General features: G+C 35.6%; 1 protein-coding gene across 4 annotated transcripts in view; it reads right to left on the reverse strand.

Moving 5' to 3' along the window:
• Positions 1-22,099, reverse strand: part of LOC310905157 (uncharacterized protein) — a 78,476-nt gene that overhangs the window by 37,967 nt on the left and 18,410 nt on the right. For 3 of the 4 annotated variants that reach the window (XR_014588809.1, XR_014588810.1, XM_083851034.1), the window contains 2 exons: positions 20,152-20,225; positions 14,284-18,965 (listed from right to left, as the gene is read on the reverse strand). The exons of the other annotated variant lie outside the window; for it this stretch is intronic. Coding sequence is in view for 1 of the 3 variants with exons in the window: in XM_083851034.1 (XP_083707160.1) it covers positions 18,929-18,965; positions 20,152-20,225 (111 nt within the window). In the remaining 2 variants the exon portion in view is untranslated. Of the gene's footprint in view, positions 1-14,283; positions 18,966-20,151; positions 20,226-22,099 lie in introns of those variants that run through there. 4 annotated transcript variants of the gene reach the window in all.

The following is a 22,099-nucleotide window of genomic DNA, read 5'->3' on the forward strand; positions in this document are numbered from 1 at the left end:
CTTCAGAGGAAGTCAAACTCTAATCTGAATGGTACAGCCATCTTTTTCAAGACACAGGAAACCTGATTTCTAGTTTATTTTATTTTGTTTTGTACTGAATGCTGCAGACAACTTGTGTGACATATATTATGATTTAATGATGCTCTAAAATTGCAGAGCAGCCAGTGAAATCCTTAGTTTGCCACCATAACCAAGAATAAACAGCAAGGCAAATCAACAAAAAAGTACTAATTATGTTAGGTAGTACAGATTTCTAATAGTTCAGAAGGCCGGATAAATGCATTTAAAATTATGCCTCTCAAGTAGGAGTTGGTTTTGGAAAAAAAATAAAACAACAAACCAAAAAAAAAAAAAAACCAGTAACATCTTCCCATCTTCCATCACAACAAATGGTTATGGTTTTGATTTTTAACTGTTGTCTGTGAATATACACGTCATTGTTAGTTACCTTTTGTGGAGTCATGCTGCAGACAGTTTTCAGATTCTGTTTTTTAAGACTAGTATCTGTGTTAATGGAGCCAATGCTCTAGAAATAAAGCACAGACATATCCCACATTTCCAGTTTATCAAATTTGACTAGTTATTATATTAATATATGATATTTGTTTTCCTTTTTTTTTTTTTTTTTTTTTTTCCCAGTATGTGGCTTTCTGCCTTCATGATTCAGTCTGATCTCTTGCAAGATTTAAAGCATAGAATAGATACTGTCCCTTAACATCTCCATAGAAGTGGAGTTGGGAGAAGGAAAGGGTGCAGGTGTGGAGGTATTATTGGACCAAGCAAAACAGCAGGGGTGAACAGACACATGGAAGATAGCACAGAGCAGGGCAAAATGTGTTTGCAAGATACAGTGCTATTATCTGTGCCTAATAATCTTAATATTGTTTGTTACTGCATGAATCTAGAATGCTAATACTTGAATGATAACTATAGATTTCTCACCATTAGAGAGTAAATAGTAGTTCTCCTAAATTTCTTTTGAAACCAGGTAATTCTATTGCTTTCAGTTTATCTACTTCATGTTGACCCAGGGTGAGTTCAGAGAACCGTGATTCAAAGCTCCGAATTTTGTGCCTGGAAATAAAAATATTACTAGGAATCATATTAAAAGGGGATTTAAAATATGGACTTTTATGTTAGAATCTATTCCCATTCCCATTCCCACAGGAAAATGCAAATGCATGTTGCAAGTGCATTGCAAATATTGTACAAATTTTGTAAAAAAAATTGTACAAATATTGTACAAGTACATTAAAAATAGGCTATTATGAGATGAAGAAAATAATTGAAACTATGTCAATAAGTTTTGCATAAGTGATAATTTGCCCAATTTTAATTCAAAAAGGATTTCAGCAGAAATAGAAAGTGCTGCCTTTGAAAAAAGAAAGATGTATTAGGTTCAAAGGACCTGCAACATGAATGGAAGGGGTTAAATTTCACTTTACTTGATAAGGTAGTAGGTTACAAAATTTAGGTGGATTTTCCTGTTTCTTGCAGACAAAAGGAAGGTGAAAATTTGTTATGAAGAACCAGGAAGATAAGCTGAAGAATGAAGAAGGAATGCCAAAAACAGACAAAACTAAAGAGAGATAATGAATTTATTTTTATGTTATTTTCTTTCTTAGTAAAGGCATGCTAAATAATGTGGACTGTGCAGGTCAGATGCATTTGTTCAGACATATTTACAGTCATATATATATATAGGGGATATTGTATATGTATGAAGATTAATGAAAGCAAAAACTAAAATTATTTAGATTTTACAGAAGAAAATGTGTTATCGAGTTCCCAAAAAAAGAAACCTTGAGCAGGAGAGAGAGGGGACAAAGTTACTATAATATTGACATACCAGCTTTCAAAAGGAACTGAGAAGCAGGCTGTCTGCCAACACAAAGATCAGTAGAAACAGCAGAGAGATCCAAGAGATATTAAAATAAAATAAATAAAATAAAAATAAATAAAATTTTCTAACATGTATTTATCATAATGAAGTGACTGAGAAACATTACTACAGATTTACTTGACAGACTTAACATTCTCCAGATATGACATTAGTGAGGCTAAGACCCTGGAGGAATAGTTTACATGCACTTAAATAGAAAAGATTGTTCAGAGCTCAAGAGCTTGTCCGAAGCCAGGAGGCTTTATGATGGTGGCTTAAGACTCTTAAAGAGGAGATATTTCTTGTTCTGAAAAGAATATTCACAGATACCAATAAACAGGGAGCATTTGTCCCTACTGGAAAAAATGGACTGCTGTAAATCTTGAAGTGCCAGGTCATTTTGTCTATGGAGACACTTAAGTTGGAGTAAGAGAAGTTTACTGAGTGATGCTAAGGAACTTTGTGCATTTAGGCAGTATACCTCAGCAACTTTGATGTTTATTGAGTATGATTTAAAAAAAAAACTTTTTTTTTTTTTTTTTTTTAAATATGACTTCAAAAGTCAAACCAATAGTTGAAGACAAGCCAGCAGGCAGGTATGTAAATGACAGTTTATAACTAACAATGAAGTCTACCTGGTTTATCTGACCAAAAGAATAAGTGAAGTTGCTTCTGTCTCTTGATTTAAATTTTGCTGTATAAACAATTTTTTATAAGGGCAACAAATCTGGTGAAAGGTCTAGAGAATGAGTCTTATGAGGAGTGGCTGAGGGAAATGGGGTTGTTTAGCTTGGAGAAAAGAAGGCTCAAGAGACACCTTATTGTACTTTACAATTACCTTAGAGGAGGTTATAATGAGGTGGGGATTGCGCTGTTCTCTCAAGCACCAAGTGGTAAGACAAGGGGAAATGGCCTCAGCTTGCACCAAGGGAGGTTAAGGTTGGATATTAGGAGAAATTTCTTTACTGAAAGGGTTGGGCAGCATTGGAATAGGCTGCCCAGGGAAGTGGTTGAGTCACCATCCCTCGAGGTCTTCAAGAAATGTGTAGATGTAGAACTTAGTAACATGGTTTAGAGGTATGTTTTAGTACTAGGTTAAAAGTTGGACTAGATGATCTTAGAGGTCTCTTTCAACGTGAATGATTCTATAATTTCAATTCTTTTATTAACTGTGTAATTCTGATATTGGCCTCTGGTGTAAAAGGTAAAAGGCACATGGACTGTGATTTCAGTGCACTTTTGCACTGTGGTAACCCTACAGAATCCAGAAAAAAAAAAGTTTAGCTGAGTTAGTTACTGTGTTTCTATGCTTGTTAATAAGGTAGCAATGCAGATATTAATGAATGGACAATTGACTGCTGACTAAATTTGAAGCACAAAGAACTTTTATGGACAAAAAAATAAAAAAATGAAAACTTGCTAGTAAGGCTTTTATTTCTGGAATTCTTGCATTGGTTTTAAGGATAACACATTATAAATTTTTTTTGCAGCCATATAGACTACAGGCTACAGCCAGGAAACAGGTGGTCATATGCATGAACTAATCCTTTTATCCTTTCATTCAGGTCCCTTCTCATGTCATTCAGTATAGGCACAGCTAAGATCCATAGAATTTCATTATAAATCTCACATTTAATTTCCTTTTGAACTGGTTACAAAAACACAAAAAATATTTTTCTCACATATCAAGAAACTAAAGTTTCAGAGCATCTTGTCAAATGTGAGACTGTTGATAAGTGAAAGTGAAAATTCTGAAGATTTTTTTTTTTTTGTGGTCTTGACAAAAAAGGAGCATATTCTCACTATTACACTCCAGATCTTACCAAAGCAATGAACAACATTATTAAAAGAAGTACCTTAATGTGTTTTATTGAGCTTTCCTCAAATCTGTTCTCTGAGACAAGACTGCAGACATTTCTCGTGTATATAATGAAGTTCCTCCCTGTGGAATACAGTATGTGTGTGCCATATGCTCACAGGAGTCATATGACTGCACTGAGTCATGCAGAATGGTCTTGAACTCAACCTGTCTTACTTCTGGACTCAACTTGTCTTACTTCTGGACAGCTGGGAGCAAAACAAGTACAAACTTGTCTGCAAAAGCCTGTGCAGACAAATCATCTACTCAGCACTGGTGAGGTCACACTTGGAGTATTATGTCCTGTTCTGAGCTACCCAATGCAAGAGAAACATGGACATACTGGAAAGGGTCCAACACGGGGCCACAAAGATGATGAAGGGACTGGAGCATCACTCCTGTAAGGGAAGGCTAAGAGCACTGGACCTTCTCTAACTTTCTTATATCTTTCTTATTCTGTGGTGCCCAAAAATAGAGTCAGTACTCGAGGTAAGGCTGCACCAGCACAGAGCAGAGTGGAACAATCCCTTCCCTTGACCATCTAACAATGCCTGATGCACCCCAGGATACAGTTAGCCCTCCTTGCTGCCAAGGCACACTGCTGGCTCATGTTCATGTGTAAATATCTGAAAGAAGGGTGCAAAGAAGATGGAGGCAGGCTCTTTTCTGTGGTATCCAGTACCAGGACAAGAGGCAGTGGACACAGACTGAAACACAAGAGGTTCCATCTGAGGATCAGGACACACTTCTTTACTGTGAGGATGATGGAGCACTGGCACAGGCTGCCCAGAGAGGTTGTGAAGTCTCCCTCCTTGGAGATCTTCAAAAGCTGCCTGAACATGTTACTGGGCAATCTGTGCTGGGTGGTCCTGCTTGGGTATGGGATTGGAGCAGGTGACTTCCAGAGGTCCTTTCCAACCTCAGCCATTCTGAGATTTTGTGATTTAAAGTCTCGTATTAAAAATGAGTAAATCTATCTATGAACTTCACAGAGATGCTTCAGTATTCTGAGATCTTTGTTTAAACTGAGACAGTAGTTGAAAAATACTTATGATTTGCAGTACAGAGAAAATACTATGTGCCAAAGAAGCCTCTTTAAAGTACAGGCAAGAAAAAAAAAAAAGTATATTACTTCATAATCTCTTGTTCTTCAAAGGTCTTAAAACGAGAAAAAGGAAAAAAAAAAAAAAAAGAAAGAAAAAGATAACAGCATTGTCCTTAATTTAGGGAAAGGTGAAAGGTGGACCGTTTCTTAAGAAGCTTCATGATATATTATTATTTCTAATAATAAATCACATTTTAAAGTTTATATCTAGGAGAATTATGGGAGAGGAGATAAAGGGTATTTATATCTGAATTATTAAAAACATCTCATGTTCCTTAAATATTTTGGCAGCACGTTTAGTAGAAGATTTAATATACTGACACACAGACTCACAAACACATTTTGGAGCCCAGGTCTCAAGAGATTCATTGAGACTTAAGCTCTTAAAAGCCTTTTTGAATCTCAGTCCTATGCCGGATGTAATGTAATACATTTGCTGTTTATTTTTTTGTTTGTTTTGTTTTGTGGTTTTGCTTGTTTTTTGGTTTTTTTTTTTTTTCACTTTTAATCTTTGAATGATGGAATTGAGTACTTGCAAAAGTGACAACTTGAAAATATTTCTGCTTTGTTGACAATAATGGAAAGCACAACAAATGAAATTTAGACATTTACATGGTTTAAATAGGTCCAAAATTAAGACAATACAAGCTTTGTTAGCCTAGCATATTGTACAAATACCTTAAATGCACTTAGAACCTTAACTTCCAACATTTGAGCTTGACAGTTTTCACTGCCTCTATCAAGAATTCTACATATTTCATGACCCACAGGTGATAGATGAGATACTCCAGCTAATGACATTTGAGCACCTCCAACTGTTTGCTTCTTTGATCTTTGTTTCTGATTCATGGGCGCATTGCTTTTGTCCTAGAATTTTCTTTGGGCTTCTTAACAGACTTAACTAGAAGTACTCTTGCTCTTCTGCTCATTTTCAAAATAAAGAATTGGTTAAATGGGAGTCACATTGTGCTTGTTAAACACCTGTTGCTACAGACTTTTAATTGATTATCCTACAAATTATCCTGCCTTTAATTTGTTTCACTTTTGTTTCAGCTTCAGGAAGGACGTTGGCTTTGAATTAAGATACTGTCAAATCCACACAGGTATTTTATTACTAGACACCTTGTTTCCTAGGTTCATATTCAGAAACAAAACAGGATATGTTGTCTCTGCTATTTGTAATCATGTTTGCATGATTACAATGGGGACTGCACCTCAACTGTTTAGGTAACATAAGATTATAGTCTTCAGTCTCCCTGAACACAGACTACTAACAGGCATTTGTTAAGTTTGTACTTAAAGCACTTGGATTCAGAAGCCTTCAATACTTGTATTATTACCTTCAGTTACTGGTGGCCAAAGACATGCAACAACTAAAAGGAGTATTGCATCGATCCTTCTGGGAGCCTGAAGCCAGTTGCTGTGGTACAGTTAAGCACAGGAGGAGTTAGTTAAGCCAAGGCATATATTTCAGCAGGGTCTCAAAATTGTATTATAGATGCAGCTCTCAGTAGTTCACAACCCAAGACAGATTTAGGGGAGGCTGATGGATTGCAGACACTGTGTCTTGAGCAGACCTCATTGCTTCAGTACTGCACAAGAAAATAGTGTCTGAAAAATAATGCACATTTGCACAAGAGAGTTGAATTAAAAGATACAAATGTTAGCATTTCCTACTTATTTTAACCATATAATCACAAGGTTCTTTTCAGTGTAGTTAATCTTCTCACTTTTTAAAGATTCATTTTAAAATTCAAGACTCTGATCCTCCTAATCAAATGGATTTTCAGAAATAGAAAAGATCCAATCACAATAATATTTCCCTTAGAAAGTAACTTTTGCTGTCCCAAAAGAGCAGTATATTGTTATTCTCATCTAAATTTGGCCTAAGAATATCAAAAAGGAGTAGATTGTTCCAACTCTGTTACCAAGAACCCTATGCTCTCCAGCACACTGATGCAGCTGACTGGTTGAAGTCGAGATAACATCAGTGTCTGAGACGGTCTGGCTTTCCTAACCCTCACTACATACGCTCCCCTGCTGCTATGGCTGAGCAGAATGCTTCTCTCTTTTTGTTGCTACACCAGCACAGGCCAGTCAGACCCTACATTTTCACTTCCATATCCTACTTTAATTGGCACTACCTGGGGAAGAATAGGTAGCATTAAAAACAAAGCATACACAGAAAATGACTTATTCCTCTAACAGCTGAATTATTTTCCTAATCTTAAGAAATAAATATATATATATATCTTTTTGACAAGAAGCAGACTGATGCTTTTGACACAACAGATGAAACGTTTGATGAGTATAAGCCCCTAGAAATACAAGCCTAGAATGAATATTTTGTGTCATTATCATTACATATGTCTTAATTTGCAATCATACACAAGTCTGTGCCAGTCACAAGAGAAATGTAGTATCTGAACTGCTATAGCTCTCAGTTTCTTTGGCAGTGTTATATAGTGTTAAAACACCCCCCAAAAAGACTTTAGAAACATTCCTTAAGTAAAATTCAGATGTAGAAATACCTACACCTTTCCACAAGAGGTATACAAAGTCCTTGCCAAATTTGTGGGGGAATATATGTGTCAAGTACCCACAAGACCAAAGACCCAGATTCATTATTGTTATCCACTCATGTGTTATCCACATGTGCATCTAGTTTTTCTCTCTGCTATACACACATTAATGAAATCACAGAAAGGAGCTATATATGACTTCCATGCTGCCATTATTTCAGATTTCCTACTGAAAAATAACTTTTCTCCTTATTCAAACTTAATCTTATGTGTGATTGCTGGCCATTAGTATCTTCTGTCTAATTTGCTCTTGCTATTTCCTGTTGCCTTTTTTTATGCTCAGGAAAGTATTCTGTTTTGAAAAAGAAAACAAAATTATATGTTCTTAACTCACCTTTTGTCTTCAGATTCTCCAATAAAATGTTTTAACTGCGTAATAAACAAAGGCAGGAGACTTTGACTCTAAAAATTTCCCAGCCAGTTTTCAGACAATCAGTGGGTGATGCTAATTAGATTTGACAGACTCTCTAACACTGTCATGTTAACATATCTTTCTAATTTGATTCAAGAACATAGTTTAACTTAGGGACTGAGATCTAAACAAATTCTATTACATTTTTCTGTTGGTTATGTGTGTTTCTGTATCACTGTTACTTCGCCAATTTAGGGAAAAAAAAAAAAAAGAAAATGAAAAAAAAAACACCTTCCTCTTACACTCATGTTTTATCGTAGGATATAGATCTTACTGTTCATATAATCCTTTTCATACTTGAAAAATAGTGTAATGTCCCTTAATGGTAAACTGAAAGTTCTTTCTCTTTCTGGTGAGAATGTTAAATAGTTTTTTTAGAAGTAACATTTATTTTGTTATTCTTATTGGAGACCTGGGTTTGACTGCACAAAGCCCAAGAATTTTTCAGTATCTCCAAGGCCACTTTGACACACTAAAAAGATTCATAAATGTTAAACAGTTCAAGTGATAAGAGTTTAAAAATTTCTCATATTTCCCTCTCACAAAGTCATTACTATCATTATTTCCCCACAACTACCTCCTTTTTGCTTACAATGATCTACAGAAAGTCTTTCTATTTCTACGTATGGTTACAGGTACAGGCACATTCTGATTATTACCATTGTATACTAAAAAAAACCCCACAACACTATTTAAATGCATGCATGGTCTGACTTTCTTGTGGTCTTAAGGTTCTCATTTATATCTGTGATCGAACACCAAATGAGAAATGTAAATAGTTATTCCATGTGAAAAGTAATGGAAAATAAGCTCCATACTTGCTTGCATTTACAGGAACAAATGTTCTAAATCAGGTAGTATGACCCAGTTCAGGAAACTGTTTTTATGCTCATACTTAAGTCGCTATGATCTAAACATATGCCTGAACTTTAGTGTGCAGATGCACTTTAATTTATTTAAAAATTAGGATGTTTTTTGTGTATATGTATTCATATTTTGTGCATGTATATTCATGCATATACATACACATACATGTATATGCGTGTGTATCTATATGTGTATCTATTTACAAATTAAAAACATGGACTTTCATAATGGTAAGTGTGAAGAACGCATCATATCACTGATACTGAAAAAAACATTTCAGTTTTGGGGCTTAATATATCACCTGAAGGGCAGCTCCATGTACTCAGTTGTACCAGAACCTGAAAAACATTGACAAATGAATTTACCTGTAACTGGGGCAATGCTTTTCCAAGGGTTGTGCCTCTGAGCCTAAAGTCATCATCTGTGATTACTCAGTTATTCAGCGAGGGCCCCAGAGCTCAAGGGCACTGCAAAGGCCGGGTATAATCATTTTCCGTCTGTTTAATCTTTACTGAGTCAAACTTTCAAAGTGAAGGAAATGCACATAAGCCCCATTACCCAGAGTCTCCTCTTTGTCTCCATTTGCCTCTGCACATATTGACCCAGTGCAATGACAGATTAATGGTGACATTAAATAAGGTATTAAATTTAATCTTTTTTACTAGATGTAGCAAAAGTTCCCTTTCCAAATCGCCTTTCTTTAATTTTTGCTTCATGATTGCCATTTTTCATTCGCTGATTTTATTCATGCTAGACTAGGCCAGTGACCTAAAACTGCCAATCGGGAAGTGAAATGCTAATCACATTTCTTCAATTGAAAGCATCAGTGTAAAAACTTCCCATGCATTATTTACATTAATTATTTTCTGTCTCAAGTATTCTCCTGCTTCTTCCTAAATCAGTTCAAATAAAATGAACACAATGGTTTATTTCAACTCCAGATGTTTACCATAGTCCTTCCCATTGACAAAATCCATCTTTTTTTTTTTTTTTTTTTTTTATGAATTGTCTAACAAAAAGGCCTTTCTGGCTTCGCCACTTCACTTTGTTACTGGATGGACTTATTAGCCATTTAAGACCTATCTCTCAAGATGCTCTTGCAATCTTTTCTCTCCTTATAACATATTAATGTTTTTAGGGTAACTTCTCAGATATAGGACAGTTATTATGTGATGGTCTGATTCTGATTCTGTTGGATATTTTGTATACTTATTTTCTAGAGATAGAGATGTTCACTGAAGCTACTCAGTTTATTACAGCACTAGCCAAAATCCCAGAGGCTAAAGCCCAGAGTATACACACTGTCCTTAATAAGCTCTCTAACATTGACTGTGTCCTTTGCTTTCAAGTGTATTTTAATTTTAACACCATTTTGTAAATTTTCAGTTCTTCAATATAGCATGAAACTTTATCTGCAGGAACTCAGTATAGCTATTAGAATATTTTTATTTAATATATCATAAGCTGAATGCTGCTTGCTTCTTACTGTGATACTGGCTTTTAGTCACCTCATCTAATTTTATGTACAAACATAGTACCAAATCATTCTTTATGGAAGTATGTAATTTATTTTAAATGAAACATATTTTAACAGATCTACATTTATTTTATCAAATACCACTAAAAGGCAGGAGATTATATGCACCTAGCTGCTGAAATAAAATAAACCAAAAAGATTAAATAAAGGAACGATATTTCAAGGAGGACATTAAAATGGATTTTGGAAGCATCAATCATTCAGTGCTGTAAACATTAAATGGATTATTCTTTGATTCTTTGTGAAAATCCAGAAATTATTTCTGCACACTCAGTCTATTTATACTTTTGGGGATCCTTCACATATACAGGAGTTACACATAGCATCACTGAACCCACCAAGTAACCTCTAGGATACGTTCCTTCAGTTAGAAGGAAGAAAATATTAGGGGTAAGTTATTAGGCAGGTGTGTCCCTGGCACAAAAGTCACAGCTAGCTGTCTGGCCACATCATCCTTCTGCAAGCTTCTGTCCTGGAAAAGGAGAGGAAGAGGTGCCCCTGCCCCCAAAGATAAATATAACTGCTAAGAAGAGGTGGAACACAGTGTTGTGCAAAAAGGGTTGTATAGCCCTGTTAGGGAGATTTGAAAGATGAGATGAGATCTAAAAGCTGTCGGTTAAGAAGGAGACCTTTTAAAGTATTACAGTGAACAAAACCATGTAGCCTGTAGCACTAAAATATTTATTACCATCCACAGCTCTTTTTTTGGGGTATCTTTCCTGTCTCCTCCTTGTCCCTCACTGCAGTAGGATCTGAATCAGTAGCCTTAAATGACATATTTATTCTCATGGTACTGTGGTAAAATCTTCTTTCTCTGTAGAGAATTAATATACAGGAATCCAGATGAATGTTTTGAATATGAAAACTCGACTGCTATGTTGACAGCGTTAGAGGTTACAGTATTCTCTCTTTGGCTGAATGCAGTGTTGTACTAAATCTGGTGGCTGCTCCTTCACAGCAGCAATGTTATCTTCTGGTTTTGAAACTTGACTGTAGGTGGAAGTCAGTAAGAGATGACAATATTATATTTAATTAAATATTCTATTAGAGAAGCGTGAATACATGAGGTTTCTAACAGATCCTCTCCTCAGCCACATAATATTCAGTTTACATATTCGCTTGTTGGGCATTTTTCCATACATTAGATCCATTATAACAATTTGGATTAACAGCTCTTTAACACAAAACTGCTAAAACAAAAATGTTATTAAAGAGGAGCTAGTAACTGGATGAATATGTTCTTATCTATCAAAATTTTTCTCCCCAAATAAAATTTTAATTAATGAATAAATCTAGTCTTAATTAATCTTAAGGAATTATTCTTAAAATTTGCCTCGAAACAGGAAAACAATTAATTAGGAACATGCACAAAGTGCAATGGTTAGAGAGAATAAGTTGGATCACAGACTGAGTGGTAATCAACAATGTCAAGCTGATTACCAAGAAAACAAATGTTAGGCTGTCTAAAGAATGTGTAAAGCTCAGAATATTTTCATTTTAATAAGGCCACAGTTGAATTACTGTGTTTGGTTTACATGTGACCTTTTAATGAATCTAGAGCAGACAACAGGAGTGCATCAGAGGTCTAGAAGAAAAAGTTGTGTGAAGAAAGATAGCAAGAACTGACGCTGTTTAATTTAGAGGACAATGCACAGAGAAAAGATGTAATAGAAGTCTCCAATTACAGATAGTCTGCCTTCTACAAGTTGGAAGGCAATATGCTCTTTCCAAAGGTTAAGACAGGAAGTAACAAACTTAATTTGCAGCAACGAAGATCTAGATTAGATGGTAGACAAAAAGGTGCTGAGTATAAAGATGACAATGAATGGAATTCATTGTCTGAGAAGGCAATGAAGTCAGCATCACTGAGATTTTAAAGAATAGATTAAATAATTATCCATCAGAAATATCTGACATTTAGCTGGCTAAATATCTTCTAAAGACCTTTCTGATTTTACTCACTCAACTTTTCTAATCTATAAATGTTGGGTTTAGGGTGACAACCCAGGAAAACATTCTTACAGAACATTGCTTATTCACCCAGGTTATTCCTTGTGGTTCCAAAAACCATGTGGCCCATTTACTCTTCTGAAAGACCATGTGCTATTGAAAGAGACATTAGCTGAGAATCAATAGCTGATGCTATTCCTATTGATGTTATAGCTGAAAGCTCTTGGCTTTCACAATGCATTATCAGCTCAAAGCCAACCAGAGCAAGTGCAGCTTTCCTACAGAAGCAAAAGGTGTTAAGCCTTTTCCATCAGGTTACTGACACAGCTGAGGTGGAGGAAGGGATGCCCTAGCATCTACAAGGACCTTTGCAGTCTGTGGGAAGCAGCTACACTAGCTCTGCTGGGAAACTCAATAGGATGGAGCTGGTTTCCAGGCCTTAGCATAAGTGGCCTGTGGTAGGGCATGATTCATGTTTACAAAGGATTCCCATGACTGATAGTAGTGGTAGGTCGGATCTTCCTTCAAATAGAAGAACCTCTCCAAAGGGTCTGGAGGGCTTGCTTGCTTTTGATCACAAGAAAGCTTCTTTTCCTATCTACCCTGCCTTATTTTCCTTTAATGTTATTTAAAAAAAAAAAAAAAAAAGACATTTAACAGAGAAACTGTTAGTGACGGAACAGTTTATTTACTTAGACTAGGGAATGAAGCGCCTATAATACGTAATTCAATGTATGCTGATAGAAAAAGTAAGATGCTTACAATAATGGCTGCTTATTCCCTATAGGTATCAGTGAATGAAATGAGAAGTTTAATGATATCGTATTGTTACTCTTTTGCCTATAGACTGTAAGCCTTAGATTCGTAATTGCATTAAGAACCATAGTTTATACTGATCATTAACAAGGAAATTTCACACTAGAGATTCATTGTACTAAAGACCAGTTAAATTACAGTACGGATATGCATATTATAGATATTATGATTCATTTCTGGAAGACTTTAAAATACTCCAGCTAGAAGAAATCATCTTGCATATTTCTCTCTGTGTAAAACTAAAACCAGGGAAAAAAATCTTAGTGCTTATAGTATTTGACTTTTTTTCTCTGTAAAATCTTTTCCTGTCACTCCCAGCTCCAATTACTCTGCCAGTTTTACAGGGACCAACAGTAAAAATGTTATGGAGGAAGACTTATTAATAATTTTTTTGCTCAGTGGAGCTGTATCCCTCCTCGGCTATTTGAGCAAAATAACAAGAAACAATGTCAAAAGTGGACAGTTACTGAATATGGCTCGAAAAGAACTAAAAATGTAAAATGAGAAAGCAAAGTATTCTGCTCTGGCCTGCTATGCTACATTGTTTTATTTAGTACTTGTACTCTAGAAAGTTAACAAAAGAAATACAAAGAATAGTGGATAACAGCATTCAAAGAACTGCATATACATGCCTTTCTTTTGGACTCTGAATAGATTGAACAGTTGATAAAATGTAATTAGGAACCCATCTTGCAGTTATGCATTTGTATGAGAGATTACTGCAGATTAAGGGTCTACCAAATAATCAGTTTTTCTTAAACATGCACCTAATTAAACTGCAAGATACAGCAACTCTGAGTCTCTCCCTAATGTGCTACTTAAAGGGTCAAGGAATAGGGCTTCAGATATATCCTCCTTCTGGGAAATTAGCACATTCCTCTTTTCCTGAGCATTACTAATTTACTAATTAGTCAGGGAAGATAATTTATCTTGTTCATTTTGAGAAAGCCTGTTACTACTGGTGTTGTGCATGGAGGTTGCTTTTGTGTCTGTCGTTTTGTGCTTTTGTTCATTTGGTTGGTTTGGTTTGTTTGTTTATTTTTAATCAACTTGTTATCCGCAAGAGCAGTGTTTGCCCCTTGTCAGTTTTTGCTTTAGTAGTTGTTACCCTTGACACTACCAGTGCAGCAAAGGAAGTGAGAGTGTAAGACTGAAAGTGTAATCCATGGGAATCGAGGTGGCATGGGATCCTGGCTTTATTATAAATAACTCTAAATAATAGATTAAAAATATGTTCAATGAATTCTTCTGTGGAACTTGTAAAATAGGTTTTGCCAGAACCTGGAGAGAATGCTGGCATTGCCTGCTGGAATTTAATCTGAACACCAAAGGCAGCCTGAGATGAAGGCAGGAATGGAGCACTGGGCATTGTGTCCCAAGATATAGGTATGGATTAACAAAATCTTACAACAAAATAGAACTGAATTTTCTAATTTCAGACGTAAGTGGGTCAGCTCCAAACTGCCTTCAGGGGAATGTATAGCCTTATCTCTTAGAGAGTTTTAGCACTCTATAACAATGTGTAGCAGGTTCAGACAAACATATAAAGTAGAATTAACATTTGCTTCCTGACCCCTATATTGATTTCAGCCCAGTAAATTAACAATCACAGTCAGCTAATAATGTGGATATGTTTCGTTTTGCTGTGCTCTTGTTTTAGTAGTAAAGATATATGCAAACTGCAGAAAAAAATAGTGTTATCTGCCCTTTACTACAAGAGGAAATAATGTGTCTGAATATCAAGACTTTGGATACTGCTGAGTATCCACCATAATCTTGGTGCTGAATTTGTCTCCACTTAGGTATGTGTATAAAAACTTGATTGATTCTGTTGACATATTTTGTGGGAGCCACCAGACTGAGCACAATATTTGGGGTTCAAATTTACTGTTCACTTCTTATTGTAGGTTTATGGTAATATATGCAGGTGTTTTGCAAGGATTCTTAATGTGCTTACAAGTTGTTTTCTGTTACAAAGGCAGCCCTAATATTTAGCCAAAATTCTGGGACATATTTTCAACTGGAGGAACAGATTTTTTATTTTTTTTTTAAATAGATATCCTTCATTAAGTATTATCATTTTGGCTGTCTTTCTGGGGATGCTGCAGTTCTTTCAGTTGGTACAACTTTGCTTACACTTTACATTAGGATGAAGTCCTGCCACTAAGTCTCTGTCTTTGATCACTCAGCTGGACACAAGGAGCGCTTTTCTACATGGGACTCAGAACAATTTTTTCAAGGTAGAGACAACAGCATGGAGCACGATTATGTCTTAAGGAGCAATTTATAGTTTCTTTTTGGCCTGGTACTGACAATTTATTTCTTTCTCTGAAGGTTGATCAGCTCTCTCTGATGCCTCACATCATCCCACCCATGACTACTGCAGTTGTTTAATATCACCCGTTCATCTTGAGTTTAGTCACATGAATGTTGCATTTCTGTTTCTTCAAGAAACAAATGTACATAATATTGACTTCAAAAAAAAATAAAAATCACTTCTTCATGCTGAACTGACTCCCAAAGAACACATAGATGAACTGTGCTGAAATTAAGATTAATCTGTTCTTTTCTCCCTACTAATTATTTATGAGCAGAGAGTTCACAGCTAAAGACATGAAAGTTGAAGGTAGGCAAATATAAGAAAAATAATAATAATTAAAAAAAAAAGAAGAATAAAAAAAAAAGGAAGATGCAAAATGTTATGAGATGGAACAACGTACTTCCAGCTGTGCTAAGTTCTCTCTTCAGTATGTTTGTAGTCAGATTGCATGTACTTTCAAAGTCATTTATTCTTTCATTGAAAATTAATTACAATTTTCATTTAAACATATTTTCATTTAAATCTATGGAGAAATCCAGCAGATCATTCACAGACTTGCTGTCACTTATTCTTTGAGTAAGAAATTAATTTCCTCAACATTTTTCAGTTTATTCATCAATCTTAGTTAAAATTCATAAAGATATTAATCCTTTGAAGAAATTCAGTATTTAGATTACTCATTTCTGTGACCTAGCTGAATAATTCTGACAATTCACATTTCTTGTATAGAGAGAGTTAACTTTAATCATTTGCAAAGGTTAATTGGATAAAAGTAGGATCCAATTAACCTACATTATTGATAATTGCATCTTGCTATTCATATAGGTTATAAATAGAAGCATTAACAAAACTGATAACACAGACATAGGATCACCGTGGCTGAACATGCTACATGTAATTCAAACTATTACTGTACCTTTTTATTCTATTTCACAGTTTTGTCACAATGATGGCTCGATGAACAGTATATATATGAACAAATATATCTGTATACATATACATACACATGTATACATACACATGTACATACATACATATATATGCTAAGGGCTCTTTTTGGTGTATTACCTGCTTGGCTCTTGCCACTCTGTTGAGGGTCTGTAACTGCATCACTTCCTGAAAGATTCCCACAGCTTTAATCTCAATTCTGCCATAAATGCAAAAGGCATCAGGGATAGCTGGGGAAGAGGCTAACATGGAGACCCAAAGTCACAAGGACTCAGGCATTGCACCTTCTTTGAGTTACCCGTCAAGTGTAATGCCGATCCTCTTAACACAGATCTCTAAACATGTAAGTTCATACAGAATGGTGACAGAAACACTACATTTCAACTCTGTAAGTTTACCCAAGCAAGTCAAAGGATTTCCATGATGTGCTTTTACTGCAGTTCTCTAGCTGCTGTAGAGCCTGGGCAGTACCACTGCATTTACCCTTACCCATATACCCCATGTGTACATTGTATGCATGTGAGACTGAGGCCAAATGGTTTCTAGTTACATTAAGCTGTTACAGTTGCATTCTCTAGCAATTCCTTCTTCCTGAGTATAGCACATGCTATATTAAATCTTTCTCTCTCTCTCTTTTTTTTTTTTTCTTTTTTCTTAAAGCCTATTCTCAGACAAACGATGGAAAATGGAATTACTGCCTTTGTGTGTGTTCATACAACATGATTGTTTTAATTATACCCAAATCAAGCATTACAGCTGCAATAAATTTTTAGAGTCAATGTAAAATATGTCTGAAGTATACAACTGTAATTCCAACCTATGGTAATGTGTTTTGGAAAGGAGGATAGGCATAAGAAAAAGGAAGGTAAAATGAGTTTTCAAAGTTGTACGATCTGGAGCTACAAACTAACTCTGTTTTATTTATTTATTTATTTATTTATTTATTTATTTATTTATTTTTTCCTGATGTTTGCAATGTAAATTCACTAGTTTAAGGTCCGAATGAAAACTTTTCTGCTGTTACAAAGCTTTACCAATAAATAAATAAATAAAAATAAAAAATCTACCTTTAATGTGGAAATGTCTTCAGAGTCTTAAAATACATATTTTTCATGCTTCATAGGAAGACTCTCCAGAATGGGACTGAGGGATGTGCTTTCAGGGACACTTACTAGGACCAGCTCTACTGATGCCTGAAATAAATGTTAATTTAACTGGAACTAGCCCTGTAGTAGAGTTACAAAATAAATGAAGTTGAAGTGATCAGATACTATTTAAACAATAAAATGAAGTATACTGAGAACATTTGTTTATGTATTGCATATTTGGTGATGCTGTTCAGTGTACTGAAGAGGTAAAAAATATCTGCTTTTCTAGTGAACCCAATGCAAAATAGCTGGAACTACACTGTCAGTTAATACAATAAAACCAGTAGAATATATGCAAATATTGATATCAACTCCCTTCTCTCAGTCTTTTCAGCTATAGGTGAATTTCATACCAAATTCAGCTTCACAATTGTGGTACCAAAGTCGACAGATACTTTAAGAAGACCTCGTAAAACAAAATCAGAAGGTAGATTCCTGTCTTCCAGACCCTACTTATAGTTGTTTCCCTGTTCATAGACAACAGTAATCTCAATAACGAGACTTTTTTCTAATGTGAGATATGTGGAAGGGTATAAGGTAAAATATTAATGCAGACCTTACATTTAGTGGAATCGAAATTCGTAGAATCATAGAATGGTTTGAGTTGCAAGGGACCTTAAAGATCATCTACTTCCAACCCACCTACCATGGACAGGGACACCTCTAGCTAGACCAAACTGGCCTTGAACACTTCCAGAGACTGAGCATGTACATCTGGGACAACCTGTTCCAGTGCCTCACCACTCTCACAGTAAAAATGTTTTTCCTAATATCTGTTCCAAATCTACCCTCTCTTAGTTTAAAGCCATCGGTCCTTGTCCTATCACTACACTCCCCGACAAACCAAGCTTTCCTGTAGACCCCTTTTAGGTACTGGAAGGCTGCAATGAGGTCTCCCTGGAGCCTTCTCTTCAGGATGAACAAGTCCAATTCCCTCAGCCTGTCCTGACAGGAGAGGTGTTCCAGCCCCTCGGTCATCTTTGTGACCCTCGTCTGGACTCGTTCTAATAGGTCTGTGTTCTTCTTGTGCTTGGGCTCCAGAGCTGAATGTCATGCTCTAGGTGGGGTCTCAGGAGAGCGGAGTAGAGGGGTGAATCACCTCCCTTGACTTGCTGGCCACACTTCTTTTGATGCAGCCCAGGATATGGTTGGCTTTCTGGGCTGCAAGCCCACATTGCCAGCTCGTGTTGAGCTTCTCATCAACCAAAACCCCCAGGTTCTTCTCCACAGGAATGCTTTCAATCCATTCTCCTCCTAAGCTGTATTTGTGCTTGGAATTGCCCTGGCCCAGATGCAGGACTTTTCACTTGCCAATTGCTTGAGAAGACTTTGGCAAAATTATCCCATCTTCATATTAAAAGAGAGAATAGTCCATTGAAGTCATCGTTGATGTGAGTTAACAAAGCAGGAGGCTGATACATCTGACCTTTCTACAATATATTCTACAGCTAAAAAATCCTTCTTTTTTTTTTTTTTCCACCTCCTCCAATATTTTTGATTCATTCACTTTTTAATTTCAGTATAAACTGAGTTTCCAATTCTGCAAAAAAACAAAGAAGCAGATTTATACTTGGGCAAATTACCAAAGCAGTGTTACTCTTTTTTTTTTTTTTTTTTTTTTTCCATAGGAATTAAAGGTGACCTGTGAAACCATGACAGTTAAAAAAAAGCAAACCAAAATAAAAATGCAACATGCACATATTGGTGAGGTCTCTCTTTTTGTCTCCTCACAAAACTTGTAAGGAACCCTTGGCAGCATGTTTGGAAATGTCTCATGACTGCTCCTGTCAACACCAGCTGCTGGGTTCAGGGTCACATTCTTTTGTTTAGTTGTTTATGTTGGAAAATTTGTAAACCTAAGAGTAAAGTTATGGCCTACTAAAACAGTAGCATCTTTTGTTTATTCAACATCATTCTATCTAAGTGGAAAAACGGGAGCAGGTAAAAATTGGTTCATAGGTTTGTTTTGTTTTATTTTGGAATGAGATGGTGTTTTCTAATTTAGTGAACGTTTGTTACATGAAAACAAACAAACAAACAAAAAAAAAGAAGACAAAAAGGAAGAAAAGAACATAGAAAAGGAACAGCTTGCACAGAATTGTGTGCCTTAAGATAGTTTATTTGTAAGGATAAGTAGTTTTCCACAGGCTTAAGAACTTGCAGATTTTAACAAAATTAAATATTTTAAAGTAATGTACACAACTTACTTTATGAGCAGTTAACATATGTTCCTTTTGTAAGACAGAGAAAATATATATATATATTTTGCACAATTCACTTCAGTTGTCAGTGCTACAAACATGGAAAAAAAAAAAAGATCTCAACAGAAAACTTAATTATGTTGCCTGTGTCTCTTTACAAACACAATTTTTACTTTTTTTTTTTTTTTTTTGAAGTCTGTCCAATTTAAATTCCTATTTTCATCCTGAAAAGAAAATTTCACTACAAGAAGGCCATGTATGGCAGGGAAAGAGGTCGTAAAAAGAGTTAGCATTAGCCTTTGATTTCTAAATACTTTGCTCAGTAGTTAAGCCCCATCAAATGAAAATAAACTGGAGTATCTCATTCCAACCTCTGTTTGTGGATATTGCAGATTAGTTGCATAGTTCAGCAGTTTGGCAAAAGCAGCCATTTCTGCTTCAAGGAAGCCCAGAGAATGAAATAACACAGACACCTTTCCTTCAGACAGAAACTTGTTAGTAGACCCTATAAATAAATGTTTTTACCTGCACTGGATCAATCCTTGCCATTGGTCTCCTGTGCTCCTGATCATGGTGTCCTCACATGCTATGGGAGATCTCTGCAGAAACCAGGAGGGGCAGCAGTTCAGCCAAGACAGAGCTTCCTGAAGGTCAACTGTGTTCTGTTCCTCATCCTTACCCAATCCCCTCTCCCTAAGGCAGGGTTTGTTTGCTCAAACAGTTTATGATTCTTACTGTAGCAGTTCATACTGCAACATAAAAATAAACTATTAATCTGTATAAAGAGGAGATGTGAAAGCTTGGTTCCACTAATCTAATTTACCAGTTTGCAAAACGAGATTGAGAAGGGATTTCCTATTTGCTTCTGAGTCAAGAGAAGGCCTGTTTAAGCCTAAAGCTGTTCTGAATATGTTTGCAAAATAAAAGCATGTTGATGGGTTTCAAGCACATACACAACAATGTTACTTCATGAGAGGTTTATTTCATAGGTGCATCTTGCATATGAAGTTTGCATAGGGAAGAAAAAAAAGACAAAGAAAAGGGCATGTAATTAACTCTGTTCCCTGCTCCTTCAAAAGATCCTTCCTGAAGTAACTGATGAAGTTGATTATAAGCCTGCTTCTTTTATCCTTGATAGAGTAGCACTTTATTTTTCATGTAAGCTGACTGAACTTGTTATTTGTGACAGTAGAACCATCTGTAACCTTTTCAGTGCACTGTATTTTTCCCCAGCTTCACTAATTTAGGTACAGCCTACTTTCATTTACATCACTATAGCCACAACTACAATACCAAGTTTTTTTTTTCCCTAAACCTGAGATTTTACATTGAATAAATCAAAGGCTTTGATTTATGACTCCTGGTAGAGCTCTCTTCTCAGGGAAGCAGATGATTTTAGAGTGTTGGGGTGTGTCACAGCCAACATGAGCTATCGTTTCAGGTTCTCTGTAAGCTCTGGAAGGACACAACAAATTGCATCAAGTTGTCAAACTTTCCTTGATGTTCCTCAAGAACAGAAAACTAGAGTGGTTGAAACATAGACCAGGACAACTTTTGTGTGTTTAAAAGAGCCTTTACAGTATGTAAACTTGCATGTTACCCTGTGATATCTTCAGATTGTCCAGATCCTTCTGCATGGCATTAGCTTTTGGCTAAAAATCTCTAAAGACTAGTCAGCTAGTAATAAGGGCTGGAAATGTTGACTCCCAGAAAGACCTGGGGGGAATTTAGACCTTCTGAATATGGCTAATAGTGCTAATACTATAATCTGGATTTCTTGGGCATGTTCATTGTTCAGGCTCTCCTTTTACTATGTCATGTAGTTCTAGAATATCTCATTAAATCCCTCTCTTCTCTTTTCCTTAAACCTCTTAAAAAGCAAAACTCTTTCTCTGTCAGTCCTCAGCCTTCTATTAGGAAAAAATCATCTTAAATTTATGTCCGAGTTCAAGATTTGTGCTGTGCAAGTTTGGAAATTTAACTGTCAAGTTCAAAGATGTAACCTGTGGACCCATTCTCATGTTTCCCAAGGCACATAATTGATCCTCTTTTGTGTATAGCAGAGCAAAACCTTTTGAATATAGAAAAGATCTATAGGGAAAAATGTTTGTGGTTGATTTCTGAATGAACAGAGTATAATAATTTTTATATCCTTTCTGTCATAGGTACACAAAATATTTTTGACAATAAAAATTATTTTAAAATTACCTTTTTCTATATTAAAAAAAACAAAAAAACTTCCTTCTCTTTCTCTATTGGAATAGTAGTTGCACCTACTTCTCCAGACCCAGTACAGTAGTCAAATTTTTATCATTATGTAGGCCATAGCTATTTGTTATTAATATTTACTAGACTATTAAATTACATGTAAACATTCAACTACAGAGATAGATTTGCAGCCTTTCCTTTTATTGCAATAATACCACAGGTTAAAATTCAGACTACATTGAATTGTTAGGCACATGGAAACTTT

Source organism: Anser anser, assembly GCF_964211835.1.
Source record: "Anser anser genome assembly, chromosome: 1".
NCBI classification, from domain to species: Eukaryota; Metazoa; Chordata; class Aves; order Anseriformes; family Anatidae; genus Anser; species Anser anser.